Here is a 25038-nt window from a genome sequence, read left to right as displayed (position 1 = left end):
GGCTCCAAAGTGCAAGAGCCGTCCATGATGCTGGTAATTCAGGTCTGCCAAAGAGGAACTGGAAGTGCTTCCTTTACATGGAAAGGTGAAAGTTCTTGACTTAATAAGGAAAAAAAATCTTACAGTGAGGTTGCTAAGATCTGCGGTAAGAATGAATTTTCTATCAACTTGTGAATAAGAAGAAAACGCTAGTGCTAGTTTTGCTGTTGCACCTCAAACTGCAAAAGTTACAACCACAGTGTGATAAGCGTTTTGTTAAGAAGGAAAATGCATTACATTTGTACAAGGCATTAAATTTTGAGAGACTACATTCATATAACTTTTATTGCAGTGTATTGCTATGATTGTTCTATTTTATCATTAGTTGTTAATTTCCCATTGTGCCTAACTTATAAATTAAACTTTGTCATAGGTATGTATATGTAGGAAAAAACCGTGTGTGTGTACTTAGCTGCTCAGTCACCTCCAACTCTTTTCGACCCCATGGACTGTAGCCCATCAGGCTTCTCTGTCTATGGAATTCTCCAGGCAAGAATACAGGAGTGGAGACTTCCCTAGTGGTCCAGCGGCTAAGACTGTGCTTCCAATGCAGGGTGCCTGGATTCAATCCCTGATCAGGGAACTAGATTCTGCATGCCACAACTAAAAGATTCCACATTCTTCAACAAAAATTGAAGATCCTGCAGGCTGCAACTAAGACCCACTCAGTGAGGCCAAATATATAGATACTTTTAAAAAAGAATACTGGAGTTGTAAGTACGTATAGGAAAAAAACATGGTATATATATATAAGATTTGGCACTATTCCAGATTTCAGACCACCACTGAGGATCTTGAAACGTGTTCTCCACGGATAAGAGGGTACTACCACAGTCAGAGCCTAGACTATGGAGTCAGATGAACTTGGTTCAAATCTCTGCTCTGGGCGACTTTAGGCAAATTAATCTCTCTGCACCTCCATTTTCCCAGTGGTAAAATGGGGCTAATAATAGTATCCAACACAGAGGGATTCTGTGAGCATTAAATGAGTTAAATGATGGAGGGGATTAGACGAATGCCTAGCATACAGGAGGCCCTATTTGTGTTTTTCCTTCTCTTCCTTCTTTCCTTTATTTTTGCACGGGGGCGGGGGGACACTCTGCCTGTGGGATCTTAGTTTCCTGACCAGGGATTGAACCCAGGCCCTCGGCAGTGAAAGCACAGAGTCCTAACCACTAGACCGCCAGGGAATTCCCCTGTGCTTTCCATTCTTTATCAAACATATCCCAAATCTCCTTCTCTCTATCTCTGTTGTGATAACACTGGTCCAAGATACCGTCATTGCCCACTGGGAGTCCTATTTTCACTCCTGTTTCTAACCCACTCACACATAGCAGTCAGGGTGATACTTCAAAACTGCACATCAATCTGTGTTACTCCTCTGCTTAAAATCTACCTCTGACTGCTCACCCATGGCATTTAGAATGAAGTCCCAGATCATTATTCCTGGATTACTACGTCCCTCACCATCTGGTCTTCCTCTCTACCTCATTTCCTCATCTACTATGTCCCAGAGTCACTGACCTTTCCCTTCCTTAACATGCCAAGCACACGCCTGTGTTGGGTCTTTGCCTAGCTGTTTCCTCTGCCCAGGTGATTTTTTTCTCCCAGTCTGTGCACGGCTAGATTTTTCTTGTCCCTGAGTTCTCATCTGAGGCCTCCCACATCCCCAGTGTCACGAGGCCTTTGCTCACTAATTCCGCTCATGCCAATTTCAGTTCTCTGAGCATCCTCGCTACCATGTTTGCTTTGTTTGCATCTGTTCTACTCTGCATTCCCCCCAGACAGAGACTGAGACTAGGATTTGGGTGCCGATGGCTTATTTGGAAGATGCGGCCAAAAAGCAGCAGTGAAAACGCAGGGACAGTGAGACAGGGAGGATGCAAGGTCAGTGTATGTTTACAGCCTCACTACCAGGGAATTCGATCCCTGGTGGGAAACTAAGGTCCCACAGGCAGAGTGGCCAAAAAAAAAAAAGAAAGAAAGAAAAAGGAAAGAAAGAAAAGAATGGAAAGTACAGATAGGGCCTTCTGGATGCTAGGCATTATCCTAACCTCCTCCGCGAGAAGTTGACTTGCTTAATGTTCACAAAATCCCTCTGTGTTGGATACTATTATTAGCCCCATTTTAAGCACAGAGAACACCTCATAGCGTTGTCTGTCCTGCTTTATATAGGGGCTACGCCTTCAACTGCTGGCTCTGATGGCTCTTTCACCGAAGGCTGCCTCTGAGGCTTTAATTCCCTGACTTCTAGGCTCTGCTTGCCTTTGGGCCAAGCTAGTTTCACCTGCAAGGCTGTATTGGAGAAGGCACTGAGCTTCCCTGGTAGCTCAGATGGTAAAGAATCTGCATACAAAGTAGGAGACCTGGGTTTGATCCCCGGGTTGGGAAGATTCCCTGGATGAAGGGGATGGCAACCCACTTCAGTATTCTTGCCTAGAGAATCCCATGGACAGAGGAGCCTGGTGGGCTCCCATCCAGAGGGTTGCAAAGAGTCAGACACGATTAAGCAACTGACATCAGAGGCAAGTCAGCACAGGTCTATCTAAACTCAAAGTGAGGCTGAAAGCCTTCACTATAGGCTCAGGTGTCTGCTGCCTGACTTGTCTCCCCACTAGAGTGTAAACTTTTAGTGAGAGAAGACTGTTCTTTCTGCTCACTGCTATTTTCCAAGAGCCCAGCATGGTGCCTGGCAGATAGCAGGTATCAATAAATACTAGTTGAAGGAATTTAATCCCTTCATCAATCCAAGCGTATGTATTGCTGTTATCCTCATTTTTCAATGAGAAAATTAAAACTCAGTCTTGCTTACTTGTGGTTGCAGCTGTGGTACAGCTGGAATTATCAATCCAAGCACTCTGACTTTAGACCCCAAAGCTGAGAACTACAAGAACTTCCTTCATCAGCAGCTACAATTACTGAGAAAGATCATTAGACTTGGTCATCACATTTAGTTTTGGCAGTATAAGGGTTTTAGGTACTTTTTAGAGATTGTCTTGCTTCTATGGCATAACGGCTTTCATGTGGTATTAGGGTGTGATTTAGAGAATGAATAAGAATAAAAAATGCAAATGACTCAAAGGCCTTGGAGAGCAAGATTAATACTTGGAGTTGGCCTGGTTTGATATAAGAACAACTGGGGAAGATCTCCCACAAACTGGAGGGCACGTGCTCCATTTAGAGGAGGCTCCAGTGGTGGCCCACAGCTGGTGTCTAATAGCAGGGGTCAGTGAACCTTTTTTGCAAAGGGCCTGGTAGTAAATAGGTTTAGGGAGCCATATAATCTCTGTGGCAGTTACTCATCTCTGCTTTGTAGCAAGAAAGTAGCCACTGAGTATTTGTAAGCAAATGGGTGTGGCTGTATTCCAATAAAACAACATCCTTTACAAATTGATGATGGGTGATGGGTGGTAGTCTACTGACCCCTGCCTTAAAGGAATGTAGTCCAAATCTGATTTTCCAACAGAAGATGGAAATTGCGACTTTATGTGAAATTTCCCAGTTCTGAAAATATCATATAGACTGCCAGTTTGCACTCACCACATACAGTGCCTTCTCATATTTTCTGTTCAGGAAGTAAGGCATAAATATCAATAGCCATAATGCAAGTGGCCTGTGAAAGACACTGTCGTTCAAAGAGAAAATTCTCTCTGAACTGGGAAGCAGTTACTAAAGCCTTTATGAGAAGGCGGTGCATAGCTGGAGTTAAAAGTTAGGTAATATTTTTCCACGTAAAATTTACAGTGTGGGAGCACTGTAAAGGCAAAGGTAACGGTATGAACAGAAATATTTGGGGAACCACAAATATTCATTTTGACAGAGAGCAGAGGTCGATAAGGCTGGGAGAACAGGAAAGGAGATCAAACGCTTGCTTGGAGTCTGGTAACGAACCTTGAGCAGGGTGTTCAGAGCTTCCGAAGGTCCCTGTTGATAGCGATGCCACTTAAAGACCGCACCATGAAGGGACTTCCCGGTGGTTCAGTGGTTAGGAATCCTCTTTGCAATGCAGGGCATGTGGGTTCAACCCCTGGTTGGGGAACAAAGATACCACATGCCACAGGGCAACTAAGTCCTCACACTGCAACTACTGAGCCCATCACCACAATGAAAGAGTCCGCACGCTGCAGCTAAGACCCAAAACAGCCATAAATAAACAAATAAAAGATCAGACCATGGAGGGGTCGCAAGTGGGGTTGAATGTTTGTATACCCCACCCTCAATTCATACATTGAATTTCTAATCCCCAATGTGATGGTGTTTGTAGGTAGGGCCTTTGGAAAGTAATGGGGTTTGAATAATGTCAGAGAGGTGGAGCCCCTACGATGGGATTGGTGCCCTTCTAGGGGGATCAGAGCTTTCTCTCTCTGCCATGTGAGGATACAGCAAGAAAGAGGCCATCTGTAACTAGAAATAGGCTTCTCCCCAAGAACCAGACCATGCTGGCACCCTGATCCTGGACTTCCAGACTCCAAAACTGTGAGAAGTAAATGTCTGTTTCTAAGTCACCCAGGCTATGGTAATTTGTCATAGCAGCCTGGGGTAAGACAGAGAGTATTGTAATTGGCAATGACAGCTTCTTGAAACGTGAGCTCAGAGGCCAGTTTCCAGTTCTAGAACTAGAATCAGAGAATGCCAGAGCTGGGAGGAAGCTCCGAGGTCTAATCAGGTCTGCCCCCCACTGCCAGGCAGAGACTCTGTGATCTGACAGATGCCACAGGCTTGCAGGCGCACGTCAAGTTAGGGCAGGAAGGGCCTGCACTCTGGCTTCCCAGGTGCGGTTGGAAGCACATATTCTCAGGAAGGAAAGATAGGTTTGACTATATGTATCATAAAAATCTAACATAAAATTTAAGACAGCAGGAAAAACATTTGCCACAAATTTAACAGTCTTGCTAGTTTTAATATATAACTAGCAGGCTCCCGTACTCTTGCCTGGAAAATCCCATGGACGGAGGAGCCTGGAAGGTTGCAGTCCATGGGGTCACTAAGAGTCGGACACAACTGAGCGACTTCACTTTCACTTTTCACTTTGCTGCTTTGGAGAAGGAAATGGCAACCCACTCCAGTGTTCTTGCCTGGAGAATCCCAGGGACGGCGGAGCCGGCTGCCATCTGTGGGGTCGCACAGAGTTGGACACAACTCAAGTGACTTGGTGGTGGCGGCAGCACTTCCTTTAGCTAAACTGTAACATGCCAACACAAAGATGGATAAAGGACAGTTTGTAGAAGAAACACAAATAATCACATTTTAAAACTCCAGTCTCACTGGAGAGCAAAGAAATGTGAACTGAAACACTATATTCAATTTCATAATCAGTTTGGAGAAAATTTTAACATACTTTCTCCTTTAAAAAAGTTTTTTAAAATGATAATTTAGTTTTGGTGGGTCCAGGGAAGTAGGTACTTTCTAACGTATTGAAAACAGAAATGTGTTTTGGTAGAATGTTGTCAGAGGCCCATTTATAATCTATTTTAGAAGGCGTAAAACTGTCATACTCTTTATCACAACAATCTCACTTCTAGGAGTGAATCCTCAAGATAGAATTGGAAAAGCATAAAGACAGTATGTCTTTAGGATTTTATTTATATTGTACACACACACACACACACACACACACACACACACACAAGAAAAAAAAAAAAACCCCTACAGTGTGTTACCAATACTCTTAGTCGTATTTTAAATTATCCAAAAATAAAAAACTAATTAAATAAATCATTTGGCAATATGCTAGAATATTATGCAGCCATTACTATTTTATTTTTGGCTGTGCTAGGCAGCTTGCAGAATCTTAGTGCCCCAACAACGGATTGAACCTGAGCCACGGCAGTGAAAGCTCAAAATCTTAAACCTCTGCCACCAAAGAAGCCCCTGAAAATATTTTTGAAAGATATTTTTAAGATATCTCATAAAAATACTCATGAGATAATTTGGGGCTTAGAAGTAGCAGGATGCAAAACTGCACTCAGGTGATTACAACTTCATCAGTTCAGTTCAGTTCAGTCGCTCAGTCGTGTCCGACTCTTTGCGACCCCATGAATCGCAACAAGCCAGGCCTCACTGTCCATCACCAACTCCTGGAGTTCACTCAGATTCACGTCCATGGAGTCAGTGATGCCATCCAGCCATCTCATCCTCAGTCGTCCCCTTCTCCTCCTGCCCCCAATCCCTCCCAGCATCAAAGTCTTCTCCAATGAGTCAACCCTTCGCATGAGGTGGCCAAAGTACTGGAGCTTCAGCTTTAGCATCATTCCTTCCAAAGAAATCCCCGGGTTGATTTCCTTCAGAATGGACTGGTTGGATCTCCTTGCAGTCCAAGGGACTCTCAAGAGTCTTCTCCAACACCACAGTTCAAAAGCATCAATTCTTCGGCACTCAGCCTTCTTCACAGTCCAACTCTCACATCCATACATGACTCCTGGGAAAACCATAGCCTTGACTAGACGGACCTTAGTCGGCAAAGTAATGTCTCTGCTTTTGAATATGCTATCTAGGTTGGTCATAACTTTTCTTCCAAAGAATAAGCGTCTTTTAATTTCATGGCTGCAATCACCATCTGCAGTGATTTTGGAGCCCCCCAAAATAATGTCTGACACTGTTTCCACTGTTTCCCCATCTATTTCCCATGGAGTGATGGGACCAGATCCCATGATCTTCGTTTTCTGAATGTTGAGCTTTAAGCCAACTTTTTCACTCTCCTCTTTCACTTTCATCAAGAAGCTTTTTAGTTCCTCCTCACTTTCTGCCATAAGGGTGGTGTCATCTGCATATCTGAGGTTATTGATATTTCTCCTGGCAATCTTGATTCCAGCTTGTGTTTCTTCCAGTCCAGCGTTTCTCATGATGTACTCTGCATAGAAGTTAAACAAGTAGGGTGACAATATACAGCCTTGATGTACTCCTTTTCCTATTTGGAACCAGTCTGTTGTTCCATGTCCAGTTCTAACTGTTGCTTCCTGACCTGCATACAGATTTCTCAAGAGGCAGGTCAGGTGGTCTGGTATTCCCATCTTTTTCAGAATTTTCCACAGTTTCTTGTGATCCACACAGTCAAAGGCTTTGGCATAGTCAATAAAGCAGAAGTAGATGTTTTTCTGGAACTCTCTTGCTTTTTCCGTGATCCAGCAGATGTTGGCAATTTGATCTCTGGTTCCTCTGCCTTTTCTAAAACCGCTTGAACATCAGTAAGTTCACGGTTTCATGTATTGCTAAAGCCTGGCTTGGAGAATTTTGAGCATTACTTTACTAGAGTGTGAGATGAGTGCAATTGTGCAGTAGTTTGAGTATTCTTTGGCATTGCCTTTCTTTGGGATTGGAATGAAAACTGACCTTTTCCAGTCCTGTGGCCACTGCTGAGTTTTCCAAATTTGCTGGCATATTGAGTGCAGCACTTTCACAGCATGGTTCACACTTAGTGCCATCTACATACCAGGCATATAACTCTATAAAGGAAGTATTCCTTATTATCCCATTCTACAAATGAGGAATCTGGGGTTAAGTAGCTTGCCTCAGATCATCAGCTAGAAAGAAGCAAGGTCAGGACGGTAGCACTGACATATAAACTGCTGCTGCTGCTACTGCTAAGTCGCTTCAGTCGTGTCCGACTCTGTGCGACCCCATTGACGGCAGCACACCAGGCTCCCCCGTCCCTGGGATTCTCCAGGCAAGAACACTGGAGTGGGTTGCCATTTCCTTCTCCAATGCATGAAAGTGAAAAGTGAAAGTGAAGTTGCTCAGTCGTGTCCAACTCCTAGCGACCCCATGGACTGCAGCCCACCAGGCTCCTCCGTCCGCAGGATTCTCCAGGCAAGAGTACTGGAGTGGGGTGCCATTGCCGTCTCCAGCATATACACTACCACGTGTAAAATAAGTAGCTAGTGGGAAGCTGCTAAATAGCACAGGGAGCTTTGCTCCATGCCCTGTGATGACTTAGAGGTTGGGATGCGGGAGGAGTGGGAAGGAGGCCCAACAGGGAGGGAATATATGTATGTATATTTACAGCTGATTCAGATGGTTATACAGCAGAAACCGATACAACATTGTAAAGCAATTATCCCCCAATTAAAATTTTAAAAATTAATTAATTTTAAAAAAAAGATTGCAGTCTGGGCAGTCTCACTCAGGACTCTGAATCATGGAGCTTGCAGGAGGCAGAGAGGCCAGGGTGGGGGAGGGCAAGACATCAAAAATATCCTGGGTGATGGGATTAACGTCTCAGGAAATGAGAACTTCCACCTTCAGACACTCAGAACTAAAGCCTTGGTTTCATCTTCATTCCCCTCTTTCACACCCCACATCTGGTCCATCAGCAGATCCTATCAGCTCTAACTTCCAAACATGCTCAGAGTCTGGCTCCTTCTCACCTCCCACATCGCCTCCACCCTGAGCCTCGGACCTGGTTACTCTTACCCCCACCATCTATATCCACAGCCCAGGACACCATCACACTGATACCGTACAGTTGCCTAGTGGTAGTGGGGCCGTGGGGTTGTTCAGGATCTTAAACATATTTTAAACATGCTTTAATACTGTTTCAAGCGGAGTGATACCTGTGTAACTTAAAAATGTCAAAACAGAAGATTGCCCAGCACCTTCCCCCACCCTTGGCCTCAGGGTCCCCAGCTGAGCAACTGCCGCCCCAATTCTTGGCCCTTTGAGCCTGGGTCTCTGAGCACTTGCAAGCTTCGGGAGCCCCTCAGGGAAGGAGACCTCGTGGCATCCTGCAGCCCAAGGAAGGCAGAGCCGGCCGCTTGTGGTCAGGACCCTCTCCGCTTGAGGGTGCCAGGGGCAGGCCCCAGCAGGCTTGTCTGGTTGCTTTTACTGTCCAGTCTCAGTTTCCTTCCTGTTCATTGTCTGGCAGAGGAGGGGTGTCTGGCAGGCTCAGGGGCTTTTAAGTTAATGACGGCTTTTATTTCCTCCTGGAGTCTGGGCAGTTCTTAGGCTCTTGTTCCATTGTTCCCCAAAGACTCCTAGTCAGCCTGGAATGTTCCTTATCACACACCTAGTCCAGAGTTCACAAACTGGGGCTGACTGTGCGTGTGGCCTCAAGCATTAAAAAAATAAAAAAAGGAGAAAAGGTAGATATACACATCATTTAAAAATGGATGTTTAAGTTTGAAATACGTGGGAATTTGTTTGAAGTGTCTCAAATATTAATTTCTCACTTAAATGCTTTCTTCTCTGCAATCGCCCTCTGTGTTTTTTTTTTCAGTCTAACTTTACTGAGCATTTTGATGGCTAAGTTGAAGATTTCTCTTGGTAAATGTCACATTGCACTCGAAAATATATTTGGGTTATTTTCAAATATTTTTGATATTGATTTCTAACATAATTCCACCGTGATAAGAGCATGGACTCTGTATGATTTCAATAACTTTAGACCATGAAATTTGTGCACTTTGTTTTATGTCCCTGGATATGTTCCAGTGTCTCCTAGTTTACAGTCTATGGGAACTTGAGTGTAGAATTTGTATCCTACTGTAGTCTGAGAAGTGTATAAATCTTAATTATGCTGAATTGATTCACAGTGCTTTTCAGGCTTACTATATCCTTCTACTTCTCTGTGTATTCATTCTGATAATTTTTGAATGTTTGATATTGAAACTCCAACTACAAATCTTAATTTATCTACCTAAAAGAATAATTCTAATATATAGTGGATGTACATGTAGTTCTGTATTTTCCAAGTCTCCTGTAAATCTGTTGTCATACTTTCATAATCTAAAAAAACAAGAAAGGAAAGGAAAAAAAGCTAGTATTTTAAGTCAGAAGATGTCTTGGTTTCTTTGAAAAATCTAGCCACTGGCGATAATGGAGCTGGAGCAATCAGAGCAGCACAGAGGGGCCTCACTCTGGATGTGCCGTCAGCGGTCTGACTCACCTCAGTCCTCAGCACCCTGGTTGTCCCTGGTGGCATGGCTGTTGACCTTCAAACTTGGGCTGCTGTTTTCCTCACAGAGAAGAATACTTCTCCACCCCTCCATCTCTTTCAGAATGAGGAGTCGGGGTGGAGGTGTTACACAGGAGGGCTGGGAGATTTCTTCCACCCGACAAGATTCTCTCATGTTGATCCCCTTGGGTTTGTGCCCCCCTACCCCCTGCCAGGATCTAATCCCATCCTCTCCTTTGATTGCCCTCCTTTGACAGAAGGAGAAACTGAGCCCTGTGGAAGAAGTGTTGCTTATCAAGTCCCTACAGTGAGCTTGCACAGCGCTTGCTTCAGGCTCTAAAGTGCAGTGCCCTAGGAAGGCTCTGGCATGAGTTTTCGTTATGAGTGATGCTGTTAGAGAGCACTTTGTACTTCCACTCACCTTTCTTTTTTCTTTTTTTTAAAATTGTCTTTAAAAATTCATTCATTTGACTGTGCCAGGTCTTAGCTGCAGCATGCAAGATCTTCAGATGCGGCATCCAAACTCTTAGTTGTGGCATCCAAACTCTTGCTTGCTGCATGTGAGGACTATTTCCCTGACCAGGGATTGAACCTGGGACCCCTGCATTGGGAGGGTGGAGTCTTCGCCATTGGACCACCAGAGAAGTCCCTCACCCCCCTACTTTTCATCATCACAACAGTCTTTTAAGGAAACAGAGTTCCTCCATTCTAAAACCAAAGAGCATAAGTGTCTGGAGTCACAAAACTTTCTGAGTCTCATTTAAAAACTGGGGGTAATGACTCACCAAGCTGAAGTCTGAGCCAGGTGATTCCTTCAGACCCTATTAGCTCTGCTAGCTACATGCCCCTCATTTATCTGTTAATTCAGGTAACCTGTATTGACCCCCTCCTTTACATAAGGCACTGTGCTTTTCCTCAAGGAGCCTAAATGGTGTAAGGGTAAATACTGAGGGTGAGGAGAAGGGGAAATTTTTGCCCCAACAATTGCCCATAGAGGGGGATGGGTGAGTTCAGTTTAAGCATTGTAAGGTTTAAGACTATCTTTGGAAGGAGCATAAATGGGTGTCTTACTCCTCTTAGGCTACTATGACAAAATACCACAGACTGGGTCACTTATGAACAACAGGAGGGCTCACCTGGTGGTCCAGTGGTTGAGACTCTGCACTCCCAATGCAGTGGCCCAGGGTTCCATCCCTGGTCCCAGAAGTTGGTCCCACACGGTGCAACTAAATACCCTGCATTCCACAACAAAGATCGAAGTTTCTGTGTGCAACAATTAAGACCCAGTGCAGTCAAACAAACAAATAAACAACAGGAATTTATTTCTCAGAAGTTCAGGAGGCTGGGAACACAAAGATCAACATGCCAGCATGGTCGTGTTCTGGTGCAAGCCCTCCTCCTGGCTCACCGCCAACACTCTCTCATCGTGTCTTCCACGCAGTTGAAGGGGCCATGGATCTCTCTGGGTTCTCTTTCATAACGCACTACCCTCAAGACCTACATGTATCCCAAAGGCTCCAGCTCCTAACAGCGTCGCCTGGGAATGTTAGGATTTCAACATATGAGTTTGGGAGGTGGGGGGAGGGGTGGACACAAACATTTAGACCATAGCAATGGGTTTCCCCTTAGGTAGAGGTCAGAGGACCAGAGTGGGGAGCTAGGCTAGCTCTGGTCCTCTTCAGGGACTAGTGCAAAAAGAAAACACAGGGCCCCTAGTTCAAAAAGCACAGAAAAGTGCTGTTAAAGTTATTAAAATATTGTTTTTTTTCCACTTCATCTGCCATCTCTCAGCTTGTCATGGTTTTATTTGCTATTTATTGTTCTAAGTTAAGAAAAATTGGGAATTCCCTGGCAGTGCAGTGGTTAGGACTCCAAGCTTTTGTTATTGAGTCCAATCTAAGTATGACAGGCTAATGGAGATAAGGTGTTGAGGTGAGGAATATTATTCGGAGAGCTGATTGACTGAGAAGGTAGCAGATAAATGTCTCAAAATAACCAGCTTATGAGGTGGGGGCCAAATGCCAGGCTTTTCTATAGATTAGAAATGGGGACAGGTGAGGAAACAAAGTAAAAAGGCCATTAATCCTGCCAATATAGCCTAGAATGTCAAGCCTCAGGCAGGGTAGGTGTTGATTCTTCCTTCCTGCCATCTACAGGTGGACAGGGTTCTGAACAAAGGCACTTCAGTTTAACAGTGAGGCAGAGGGGCAGTATTCTCTGAGGCAGGCCATTATGTTTGATTATAAGAACAAAAGCAGTGAAAAGCACATCAAAGAAACAGTTCCAGTATGGAGCCAGAATTGGCTTTTCCCTGCAACACTCTGACTGCCAAAACCACAGTCCCAGGTTCATTCCCAGGTTGGGGAACTAAGATCCCCGAACGCTACCTGGCAGACCAAAAATTTTAAAAAGAAAAAAATTAATTTAAATATTACTGTGAGTTTTATCATTCATCTTTATATTGTGCATTGTCACTTTTTGCTGCAAAAATGAGAATTTAACTAATATGCAGGATCCCTGAAATTACACAATTCATTTTTCACAGTTTGTATGTACATATGTATTTAGCTTACATAATAGCAGTGGAAATGGTGCACATGAATAACACCAACTTTTTTTTCAGATGCCAGCAGGTTTAATAGTGGCCCCCAAAGGTATGCCCAAGTTGTAACCCCTAGAACCTGCAAAGATGGCCTTATTTGGAAAAACAATCTTTGTACGTGTAATTGTGGGTTTTGAGATGAGATCAACCTGGATTAAGGTGAGCCCTTGTTTGTGCTCATCTGCTCAGTTGTGTCTGGTTCTTTGCGACCCCATGGACTGTAGCCTGCCACACTCCTCTGTCCATAGGCTTTTCCAGGCAACAGTACTGGAGTGGGTTGCCGTTTCCTACTCCATAACACCAACTTTTTACTTCACTTCTATTTTGTTTTTGTTTCAATAATCTACCAGTTTTTATGAACAAAAAATACTGATGCATATTAAAAGGTATTTTTGTCTGTCACTTAAATGTCCCCACTTTCTGGATGGGAAGTTGTCTTCTCCACGGATTTGACTGCCTGTTTCTCCCCGGGGCCCCAGCTATCAGGGTGAATGTGCTCTGTCAGAACAGGGCAGGAGCTGCCTGTGAGCGGGAAAACCTTGTGGCCCCCATCTGCAGCTCTCATCATCGTTTTCACAGAGTAGAAATTGCTTTTGTTCTCTGCCTGAGAAGGCCACCAGTGAGATTAAAATATCTGCTGCAAAATAGATGTCAATGCAGGTTCCTTACATGAGGAAGGCTAATCTTCATCTTGGAGCCCAACACTCTGTCTATAGTTCTCCGTTTAGGACAGAGTTGTTCTTGGATTCACTTTCTGGCCTTTAAGGACCCAGCTCTCCAGCGGTGCAGGTCTGCACCTGGGCAGTGTGACGCGGGAAGGACAGAGAGAGGAGACAGCTCTAGGGGAGTGTATGGAGGTGGAGCCTCAGGCCACCCAGAGTCAGAGGAGGAAGGAAGGGAGCTGGTGAGCTCAGGGCCTTCCACATCCTGCCTCTGAGGCCAGGTGAAGCACTGGGCCCGCAGGGGCCAGCTAAGGGCGTTCACTCTCGTGCCAGGGCTGGGGCGAGTTCAGCGCGTGCGGCCGAGTAGGGTTACCAACCACCGCCCCAAAAGTTGGGTGGGCCACAAGCAACGCCCAGCACCAGGCCCTTCCCCTACAAAGAGAACCACCAGCTGGCCAACAAGACTGTAGTGGGCTGACCCAAGCCTTCAATAGTGGGCACAAGATTTCCCTAAAATAAATATTAGTTCCAGTTCATCAGCCGTTGGCCATCTGTGCAGGGCACGGGTTGGGGGAGCTCAAACTCGTTCAGCAGCCCCCTTCAGACAGCCAGACCCAGCTCAGAGCCTCAAGGCAAAGGGGTCTAGAGCCACTCCAGACGCTTACAGAGTTGCTGCTGATAGGAAGGGAGGCCCAGGAGAGTCCTGGGCCTGAGGGCACCTGTGTGGCCACAACTGTGACTGCTGGCCACACGTCGAATCCCCAGCTGAGGGCAGGCGGGCCCTCGTGGAGGCAGAGCCTTGTCCGCTCCTGGGCTGGGGGCCGGTGGACACCAAGGAGCTCTATCTGGTACCATCCCAGGAGGTCAGGGCTTGTTCTCTTTCTGCCCCGTCCTGGTCGCCCCCCCTCTGCTGCGCCTCCGCTCAGCCACTTTGTTTCCTACCACCCTCACCCCCACACAGGGCTGCCTGGAGGTGAGGAACCGGTGACTGAGGGACTTTTGCTTTTTAATAAAAACCATATAATTTAAAGTGTACAACATGTGTTTTGATATACACATACATCGAACCTAGGTCTCATGCATTACAGGCAGATTCCTTACCCTCTGAGCTACCAGGGAAGGCTTACCTATACACAGTGAAATGATTACCACAGCTGAGCTAACTAACGTATCCACCACCCCCATCAGAATATATAGTTACCTAAGGTTTTGTTTTTGTTTGTTTGGGTGGTGAAAGCACCTGAGATCCCCTCTCTTAGCAAATTTCCAGTATACAGTGCGGTTTTTGTGTGTTTGTTTTTGGACATGCCTTATGTGGGATCCTAGTTCCCTGATGAGGGATGGAACCCACACCCCCTGCCTTGGAAGGCTGGATTCTGGTCTACTGGACCACCTGGGAAATTCCTACAATGCAATTTTATTGACGATAGCCACTGTGCTGTACATTAGATCCTCATAACTTATCCATCTTACAGAACTGTAACTTTATACTCTTTGAACAATAGCTTCCCAATTTCCTTAGGTCCCACTCCTGGTAACCACTGTTCTATTGCTTCTGTGAATTCAATCTTTTTAGCTTCCATGTGTAAGTGATACAGTACTTGTCTTTCTGTCTTTGGCTTATTTCACTTAGCATAACGCCTTCCAGGTTCATCCATATTGTTAAACATAACAAGATTCCCTTCATTTTTGTGGTTGAATAATATTCCATTGTGTAAATATTACAATGTCTTTATCCGTTCGTCCATCAATGGGCACTTAGTTTGTTTCCATGCTTGGCTGTTGTGAATACTGCTGCAGTGGACCTCTTGAGATGTGCACATCTTATCAACACTCTCTACCTCTGGCTCACTCGTGAGTAGGCAAGCTGCTGCTGCTGCTAAGTCGCGTCAGTCGTGTCCGACTCTGTGTGACCGCATAGAAGGCAGCCCACCAGGCTCCCCTGTCCCTGGGATTCTCCAGGCAAGAACACTGGAGTGGGTTGCCATTTCCTTCTCCGATGCATGAAAGTGAAAAGTGAAAGTGAAGTTGCCCAGTCGTGTCTGACTCTTAGTGACCCCATGGACTGTAGCCTACCAGGCTCCTCCGTCCATGGGATTTTCCAGGCAAGAGTACTAGAGTGGGGTGTCATTGCCTTCTCTGAAGTAGGGAAGAGAGGAAAGGAAAAGGAATGATGGGTTGCGCCATCTTTTCCTTTCCTTCTTTGTCATAATATGTGGTTGCTTAATACAAGTAAGCAACACCAGTAAGAAACACTGGGATAGGCTTCTCTGGTTGTTCATATTTCTCAGAACGCTACTGCCTTCTGTTGTGGGCTGAATTGTGCCCCCACCAAAGTATGTTAATTTTTATTTGGACATAGGGTTGTTCTAGTTGTAGTTAGTTAAGATGAGATCACAGTAGTGGGGTGAGCCCTTAATCTAGTTGAATGACTAGTGTTCTATAAGAACGCTAGGAAGGTGAAGGCAGATGAAGAAGAAGCAGCTGGAAGCCAAGTCACCATGGGCTGACAGCCACCACCAGAAACTGGAAGAGGCAAGGACGTATTCTACCCAGAGCCTCCAACGGAGCATAGCCCCATTGATACCTTGATTTCAGACTTCTGTTGTTCAGCTGTTCAGTTGTGTCAGACTCTGCAACACCGTGGAGACTTTTAGGCTCCAGAATTGTGAGAGAGTACAGGTCTGTTGTTTTAAGCCACACGGTTTGTGGTATTTTGTTAACAGCAGCCTTTGGGAAGCTGTCACACCTTCTTTTTGCATTTAAAGCAAGTCTAGTTCAAGTGGAAAGTATAGCGTCTCAGGGTGGTCAGTTCTTTCCGCCCTGTGACTTGAAGTTACAGATGTAACACATTTACCTTCTACTTCTTTGGATTTCACTGAACTCCTGTGCCTTGTCGGTCCGCTGGAATTCCATGCTCCCAAGGCAGCAAGGAATAGCAGACACCTATGGCACAAAGTTCCTTTGTTCACATACGTGCTCCTCTGTCCTGGACTTCGTTTACAAAACACAGGTTCAAAGATAAAACTCTCTAAGAATTTCAAGGTGTGACAGTAGAACGTAAAAAGCACAAGGCCCTTCTGAGCTTCAGCCTGTGCAGCTGCGTAAGCCACACACCCAGGAACTGACCCAATGAGGGGAAATTTACTTTTTCTTATCTTTTGTGCCTTCTAGATGCCATGCTACCTTTTTAATTGAAAAGAGTAGTATGGGCCTGCTTTATAAATATCCTAGGTTTCAAGTTTTTTTTGCGAAATGGTCCTTTTAAAAATTCATCCTGCTGGGGTCTCAGACCTAATCTGTAGAGTTTTAAGTCAAGAATTTCTAATCGAGGATCATAAAGGATTTGGTCAATATTCTTTTGACTCTGTAGAGCACAGAACTAGAGAGATTTTAAAGGGTTGGACTGGTTTTTGGTTAAAGACCAAAGTGGTAAACAAGGCTTATGTCTCAAAGTTTATAGCCCAGATGTCTTCCTTCTGTCCCTATAAACTGAGCCAGGCTTCGTGCTTTTGGTCCTAAATGGAGCAATGCAAACCATTAGGACACTAAGGAAATAAGGGGCGGGGCGGGGGGGAGGTGGATAAATTTGGAGATTGGGGTTTACATACACACATTATTATGTATAAAATAGATAACTAATAAGAACTTACTGTAAAGCATAGGAAACTCTACTCACTACTCTGTAATGGCCTATATGGGAAAAGAATCTAAAAAAAGAATGTATATGTATAACTAATTCACTTTGGTATATGCCTGAAAACACTCCAATAAAAATTTTAAAACAAACAAACAAACAGACAAAGGCTCTATGGAAATACTACTCAAAGTCTAGCCTCAGCTTAGGACCTGCAAAGCTGTGTGCCTGAAGAATTTGTATCATGGACCCCCCTGCCACCCAGGATATTTACTGTAATGTGATTACGGCAGCAAGACTGGAGACAATGTAAGTGTCCAGCAGAAGAAGAGTGGGTCCATATATCATGGTGGATGGATCTATACTATGCGACTATGGGGTAACTGTGGAGCTTCCCTGATGGCTCAGTGGTAAAGAATTCTCCTGCAATGCAGGAGATGGGGGTTCGATCCCTGGGTTGGAAAGATCTCATGGAGAAAGAAATGACAACCCCCTCTAGTATCCTTGCCTGAAGAATTCCATGGACAGAGGAGCCTGGTTCAGTACAAAGGGTCACAAAGAGCCAGACATGACTGATCTACTGAGTACACAGGCTAACTGTGCAGCTCTATGGGCGCTGCCACAGGACAACCAAGAGGGAAAAACAAGATGCAGAAGGGTGTGTTCCATACGCTGCCATTCATGTAAAGGGGAAAGGCATGGGTATTCATGTTGGTAAGTGTGTGGATGACTTCTGGAAGGAAACATCAGGTGCTGCTTATCCTTGGGGAGGAGATCAAAGCCTGGGAACAGGATGAGAACACATCCTTTTCACCATAAATATATATTTATAATGTGAGAGCTTGTATCCTATGAGGGGGAAAAAGACAAAGGAAAGTTAAAGTGACCAGTTGAAAATAAAAAGTGAACAGCTGATAATATTAGATTGATTTGTCCTCTGAGGAAGATTGAAAAGATCAGAGAAAAAAAATTATTTTCTCATTTTATACATGGGAAAGTTTTAGATAGGTAGGATGGTCTTGCTTTAAATCTTTGGTTCCCATCCTGTGAGTTTCAGAGATTGGAAGTTGAAAGGCAGTAATTGGTTCATAGTTCATATTTGATAAAATTGTAGGTTTTGAACGAATGAATGAATACTCCTTGGCTTATTTACTTCTCATAATGCAGTGAGTGGGAGAAATAACTCCAGTTGCATTTTTCCTCTGTCGTCTACCATAGGAAGCCTCTTCTGCTAAGGGCACCGACATCATTTCTACCTGTGGACAGGACTCACTACCAAAACCATCAGTGCAACATGTTTTTATCTTTCAGAGACACAGGGAAAATGAGAGACTCCTGAGAATTATATACAAAAGACTGAAGAATATGAATGATGTTTAGGATCCTCTTAAAATAGCCCTGGAAGAAAAGATCAAAGTCTCTGCATCTCGCTCACCTATTGGGACCCTGGATAACCTTGAACCTGAAGTTAGGAAGAGAGAACTCCAAATCAATGAACAATAAAGACCTGACCTCCTTTGGTGTACCCTGAGAAAGAAATAATACTGCTATGAAAAAGATAAAACCAAATCAGAAACAAAACAACCCTGTGAATTGTTTTTCAATGGAAGGCCACTCTGTAAATGTATCAAGTGATTTTTTAAAAATAGCATTCATTCTTTTTTTCCGATTGTGAAAGTAATGCATGTTTCTTAAAGAAAATTTAGAAAACTCAGAAATACTAGAATAAAAACTAAATTAAAATTTCCCATAATATTACCACTCTGATTACACAGAATAATGTTTTAAAAATGCTTGTTCCTTGGAAGAAAAGCTATGACCAACCTAGGCAGCATATTAAAAAGCAGAGACATTACTTTGCTGATAAAGGTTCCTCTAGTCAAGGCTATGGTGTTTCCAGTAGTCATGTATGGATGTGAGAGTTGGACTATAAAGAAAGCTGAGTGCCAAAGAATTGATGCTTTTGAATTGTGGTGTTAGAGAAGACTCTTGAGAGTCCCTTGGACAGCAAGGAGATCCAACCAGTCCATCCTAAAGGAAATCAACCCTGAACATTCATTGGAAGGACTGATGCTGAAGCTGAAACTCCAATACTTTTGCCATCTGATGTAAAGAACTGACTCATTGGAAAAGACTCTGATGCTGGGAAAGATTGAAGGCAGGAGGAGAAGGGGACAACAGAGGATGAGATGGTTGGATGTCATCGCCTACTCCATGGACATGAGTTTGAGTAAGCTCTGGGAGTTGGTGATGGACAGGGAAGCCTGGCGTGCTACAGTCCTTGGGGTCACAAAGAGTCGGACATGTCTGAGCGACTGAACTGAACTGACTGGTTTTATGGACATTTTTTTTTTGAGTGTGTGTATGTGAGCATAATGTATAATTGGGATCATAATCTAATCTGCTTTTTCACTTAATATCTTGTGAACATTTTCTCAGATAATTATTTATTCTCTTAAAAAATGTTGAGCCAAATTAATATTTAACCAGTCCCTGTTCACTATAATGGAAAAGATTTGTGATGAAACTCCCTGTAAAGAAATCTTTGTACTCATATGCTTATTTTTTAGAGTGAATTTCCAGAAGTGGAATAGTTGGATCCGGTGATACTTTTTTAAGGTGTTTTTTTTTTTTTAGCTTGAGGAAGTTTATTGTTATATTTTTACAATAATAGATGAGGCACAACTGTCTCCTGCTTTTCCAGCATCTCAATATAAAAGACAATAATCGAGTGTATCAGTGAAAGTAAAAAAGAAAAACAAAACACAAAAGCCTAAGGTTTTGGAGAGAAAAGTGACTACAATCTGTGTGCAGAAAGGCTGTAAATGGTTTTACCTGAGCCTTGCAAATAGCGATCTTTGTCTCTGATGAAGACTTGAGGGCCGGGCACCTTGCAGGAATAAGATGCCCGCTCAGCTCACCACGAAGTGGAGGAAGTCCTGCCGCAGGGGAGAATGTGGGTCAGTTTTGTGGGCCATGCAGGGCCCAGGCCCTTGGGCTGTGTCCTCTGCTTCCCAATCAGCTTAGAACTGCGTCTGAATACAATTATATTGTCTATCAGAAGACGGTGTTAATTTTCATTCCCACCAACACTGTATTTGTCAATCCTGTATATTGTGCTTTAAAAAATTCTTGTCAGAGATACACCCCGTTTCTAAAACATGTTTAATGTCTTGGCTATTGAGTATGGGCATTTAAAAAAAGCTTTTTTAAAAATGATAATTGTCCATCTGAATTTCCTCTTTCATGCATGCCTGTTCATCCATTCCTGCATCTCAGGTGTTAGAGTTTTACATAGTGATTTACAAGAGGTCTATATGGTAAGATCAACCATGTCACATTTGTTACCAACATTCTCTCCGGTTTACCATTTGCCTTTTTGGTGATATTTGATGGCTGAGTGCTGAGTGCTAAGCCACTTCAGTGTGTCCGGCTGTGTGATCCCATGGACGCAGGCTCCTCTGTCCATGGGATTCTCTGGGTTTATTTATTCAAATCTATATATACTCATCCTGGCCTTTTGTTTCTTCCTGTGCCTTAACCTCTAGACCTTCTCATCTGAAATAAATCACCTACGTTTTCTTTCTTAATTTCTTAGTTATCTTGTGATTTTTTTTTTTTTTATGGGAGAGGTTGTCATTTGTTTGTTGTTCTTTGGGTTTGATAACGTTAATTCGTTATGTGGAGGCCACCCCAGTGGTCTGGCCTACATCACACATTTAAACCTAAGTCAGCCAGCCCACACTGACTGGAAACATCTCACTGTCTAGGGAACCTAAGTACAGAAATCAGTCCTCCAAGTGAACTAAAGCTGGCTCACCCTACCCTAAAAAATAGGACCTCCTTGTCAATCATGCCCTGTTTCCTCCTTCTTCTAACACTCTACATAACTATCTCTCTTTTAAAATTTCTAATTAGAGGATAATTACTTCACAATATTGTAATGGTTTTTGGTATATATCAATATGAATTGGCCATGGGTATACATATGTCCCCTCCCTCTTGAACTCCCCTCCTACCTCCTTCCCCATCCCTCCCCTCTAGGTTATCACAGAGCACCAGCTTTGGGTTCGCTGCCAATCACCTCAAGGTGTTTGAGTCAGACACCGAAATCCCACCGGCTATCTACTTTATATACGGTAATATATATGTTTCAATGCTATTCTCTCAAATTTTCCCATCTGGTGCTCTCCATCCCCCACTGTGTCTGTTCTTTTGTCTGTGTCTCCTTCGCTGCCCAGCAAGTAGGATCATTAGTATTAACTTTTTAGATTCCATTATTATGCATATAAAATTCACTTTTGCCCAAAATTCCTTGGGAAGAATGTTCCACTGTTTCTAAGGCACTGTACTCTCCCAATCTATGAATTATTTTCCCTTAAATAAATAACATCAAACCATCACTAAATTGTTTTAGTTTTATCATTTGACAGGTTCTTATTTTTAATTTGATAATGGTTTAAATAAATCCCTAATTTTACTTTTTTCCCTCAAGTTAACTAATTTCCCCTGGCCAGTTTATTGAAGAATTTATCCTTTTCCCCTTAAAAGTGAAATGCCACATTTATCATAGTTAGTTTCTAAGTATGTGGAATATATTTCTAAACTTTCGATTAATCCACTGACACTTACCTACCCATTCTTGTGTCAACACCACACTGTTTGAATCATAGATCTGCGACATGTTTTAAGATTTGGCAATATATAGCTCTATCCCTCATTTTTAAAAGATAAAAATCTTAGCTTTACTCATTGATATTCTTCCATTTAAGTGTTAGAAAAAGAAGTGTCATCCTTCCCCCACCCCCCATCTACCCACAATTGTCAGAATTTTATTTAAAAAGTTAATTTGTGCAAAGTTGGTATTTTCACCTTTTTCTATTTCCTCAAACTTTTCTTATTCTGCTCAGCCTTTATAATGTCTTTATTAAGAGCCTGTATTTATTAATGCTTATTCATTGTTATTTTTCACTTTTACAAGGTGGTTTTTTTTTTTTAACATTAAAACTTCTCTTTAAGCACCTATTGAAGCTTATCAAAGCTGATTTAAAAATTTCTTTCCAGGTGGGTACCTGCCTGTAGGAAACTAGTCAGAAACCAAAGCCTCCTTAGTAGCAGCTAGTTATTGAGTGTTTGTTTTATACTTGACATGGGGATAATCCCTTTATACGAATTATCTTATTTAACGATGCAATATCTCCAGCAGATTGGTGGTGTTTTTATTCCCAATTTTCACATGAGGGTGGGTTCCCAGAGAGTCTGAGGAACATGGCAAAAGTCATCCAGTCGGTAGCTGGAATTGAAACGGGTGAATCTCCAAAAGTATCACAAAAAGCAATCAATTTGTTGTTCCATCAGAGGGGCTGGTTCAAGGGAGTGTCTTTCCGAAAACAAATTAAAACTAAATTAAAAAGACAATGCTTTCCATCCACCTGACCCTCCAGAAACACTGGTTTTCTCCCAATGTAACGAGTAGATCTATACTTTGCAGGAGCACAAAACAAAATCCGTTGATTTACTGAGCCTCCTTTACAAACAGGGACTCTTGGATAATCAAGAGCGGGTTTGGGGGGCTTCCGTGGGAATTTTACATTTAGACATCCACCTCCGCATTTCAGGACTAGTTAAAAAGAAAAAACAGGTGGAACCGACTAAAGGTAGGTTAGAACAGCGCACGCGAGAGACAGAACTTTCTGGGGGCATCCTGCCCGCGTCCTTCACGAGCGGCGCGCGCAGGTGGCGCCGCGGTCCCAGCGCTGCCCGCGTGAGCACACGGGTGTCCAGGAGACCACCGGGAGTCCCCGCGAAGGTGAGAGGAAGCTTTGCACCCAGGCGGGAGTGGAGTGCGGACTGGAAAAACAGCCAGCTCTGCCGAAAGAAAGACTCCAATTCCCAGCCCCCAGCCCCGCGGGGTGCGGGGGCCGGCGGCGCATGCGCGAGGCCCGGCCCCCAATTCCCCCAGCGAAGGAGGGAGGCCCCCGGCGGCCCGGAGGCTGCGAGCCGCGGCGGGACCCGAGCGCAAGCAGGGGCGCGGCGGCGGCACGGGCGAGCAGGGTTACGGAGGCGGCCGTCGAGAGCTTGGAGCGCCCCGCGCCAGGGCCCCCTTTGCTTGCAGGCATCCGAGGGCACAGCCGGCTCGGCCCTGGGAAGGGCCCGGCGCCCGCAGCCCCCCACCTCCGGAGAGGGATGCGTGAGTTTCGCCCCGGCTGGAGGGCAGGATGTGGGAGCAGGACAAAGGCTGGGCGGCGGGGGAGGAGTTGGGGACGGCGAGCCGGTGGCGGCTGCCGGAGCCCCGGCCTCTGGAGAGCTAGCGGAGTCTGCAACTTTCTGTGCAACTTTTGCAAAAAGGAAGATAAAATTTCTGCAAGTTGTTGCAGAGCTCCAGGTCGCCTCAGGTCCCACGAGTAAAGGGGAGGGGACGGTGCAGCCTTCTTGGGATAGGAGGCGACCTTCCTCCGCTGAGTGGGGCAGAAGGGGGCGCCCGGCAGAGGCCCGAGCCGAGGACAAGAGAGGATGGGGATGCCGGGGTAGGAGCTGGGGGGCGCGCTGCGGGCTCTGAAGTTGCCTGTGTCCACTCAGGGTGTGCCCTCAAAACCCGGTAGCCTCGGAGAGCGGCGCTGCAGACGCGATGATGGATGAGCCGTGGTGGGAAGGGCGCGTCGCCTCGGACGTCCACTGCACCCTGCGCGAGAAGGTCAGTCCCTCCCCGTCCTTGTCACTCGCAGGACTGGGTATTTAAAGTCCCTTTCGCTCTTGACTCCATATCCTCGGGTCACCCTGCGTCGGAGCTAGAAACTCCCGGTGCCTTTCTTTCCTTCTGCTCTTAGCCTCCTCTGGGGACAGTCGCGGAAAAAAGGGGAATGAGAAACGGGACTGGAGAGCTTAAATTGGTTTTTCTGCATAGGAGCCCAGAGTTCTTAGACAACTAAACTGTACTCCTTAAGGTGGTATTTCCCATAGTATTGTCACCCGAGATTATTTTAAAGGATACATGAACGGACTTAAAAAAAAAAAGTTATCGTGTATTGACTGTGCAATTTAAAAACATGTATCTAGCAAGCTCTGTGTAGAATAAATGATGCTGATTTTCCATTTATTGTAACGATATAGCAGTTCCTTTAAATACGTTTATTTAAGTAAAAGTAGTAACATGATATAAAGAACAGTTAGGTTAATGCTAGACTAAGGCATATGTAGTTATGCCCCACCCCAAGTATATCTAGCATGGGACTGAATAAGATTTTAGAAACACTAGTCTAAAGGAGAGGCTACAGAACTAGGAGAATGTGGGGAGAAAACCAGCACTCCCCTGCCAGTGTGCCTCCACTGGCAGAAGGTGGGACAGCTGAAATACGATCTCTGCTCTCCCCCACCCCTTAAAGGGAGAAGTGCTGATAGGCTCTGGGAAGGTGGCGGACTCCAGGTGGGTTAGAGGTATGGCCTGTGTGTCTTGTCTCCTGCCCCTGAGCTGAGACTGGGAAGGGTGGTTTGGGGAACAGGTGTGTAATGAAAGGTGTGTATGGAGAAGGCAATGGCACCTCACTCCAAAACTCTTGCCTGGAAAATCCCATGGACGGAGGAGCCTGGTAGGAGGCCGTCTATGGGGTCGCACAGAGTTGGACATGACTGAAGCGACTTAGCAGCAGCAGCAGCATTGGTTTCCTAGGGCTGCTGGACAAGCTACCACAAACCTGGGGCCTTAATAAAAATGTGCTCTCTGACAGTTCTGGAGGCTGGAAGTCCGAAGTTAAGGTGTTAGCAGGGCCACATTGCTCCTTGGCTTTCCTTGGCTGGTAGATGCATCGCTCGGCCTCTGCCTCTTGTCACATGGTGTTCTGTCAGTATGTCTGTCTGTGCCTCTGTTTTCTCGCCTTATAAGGACACCAGTCGTTGGAATGGGGGCTGCTTGACCTCATCTTAATTTAATTAATTACATCAGAAAAGACCCTATTTCCAAATAAAGTCATTCTGAGGTTCTGGGTAGACATGAATTTTGGAGGGACGCTATCCAACCCAGTACAGCGAGGGGGAGGTCTCCTTAGTGAGTCCCTGGGTCCCTGCATAGACAGGTCTCACATCCAGTGCATTTGCACCCAAGGTCTGTGGAGTTCTGCTTAACAAGTCATTAGCTATTCAGAGCTTTTTCCTCATGAGGGGTAGCTGTATTCCAGTCCAGTTATCTTCTCTTGTTTCCTGTTCCTACTAGTCC

The 25038-nt window shown here is 44.7% G+C and overlaps 1 protein-coding gene across 1 annotated transcript in view; it reads left to right on the top strand.

Annotated features, from left to right (window-relative positions):
• Positions 1 to 23457: 23457 nt before the first annotated feature.
• The window catches only part of CCNJL (cyclin J like), a 62175-nt gene continuing 60594 nt past the window's right edge, over positions 23458 to 25038 (top strand). The window contains exon 1 of the mRNA XM_052644081.1: positions 23458 to 23523. Coding sequence (XP_052500041.1) covers positions 23458 to 23523 — 66 coding nt within the window. The remainder of the gene's footprint in view (positions 23524 to 25038) is intronic.

Source organism: Budorcas taxicolor, chromosome 7, assembly GCF_023091745.1.
Source record: "Budorcas taxicolor isolate Tak-1 chromosome 7, Takin1.1, whole genome shotgun sequence".
In the NCBI taxonomy this organism is placed as follows: domain Eukaryota; kingdom Metazoa; phylum Chordata; class Mammalia; order Artiodactyla; family Bovidae; genus Budorcas; species Budorcas taxicolor.
Note: the sequence above shows the minus strand (reverse complement) of the source record. Positions and strands in the feature narration are given on the sequence as shown.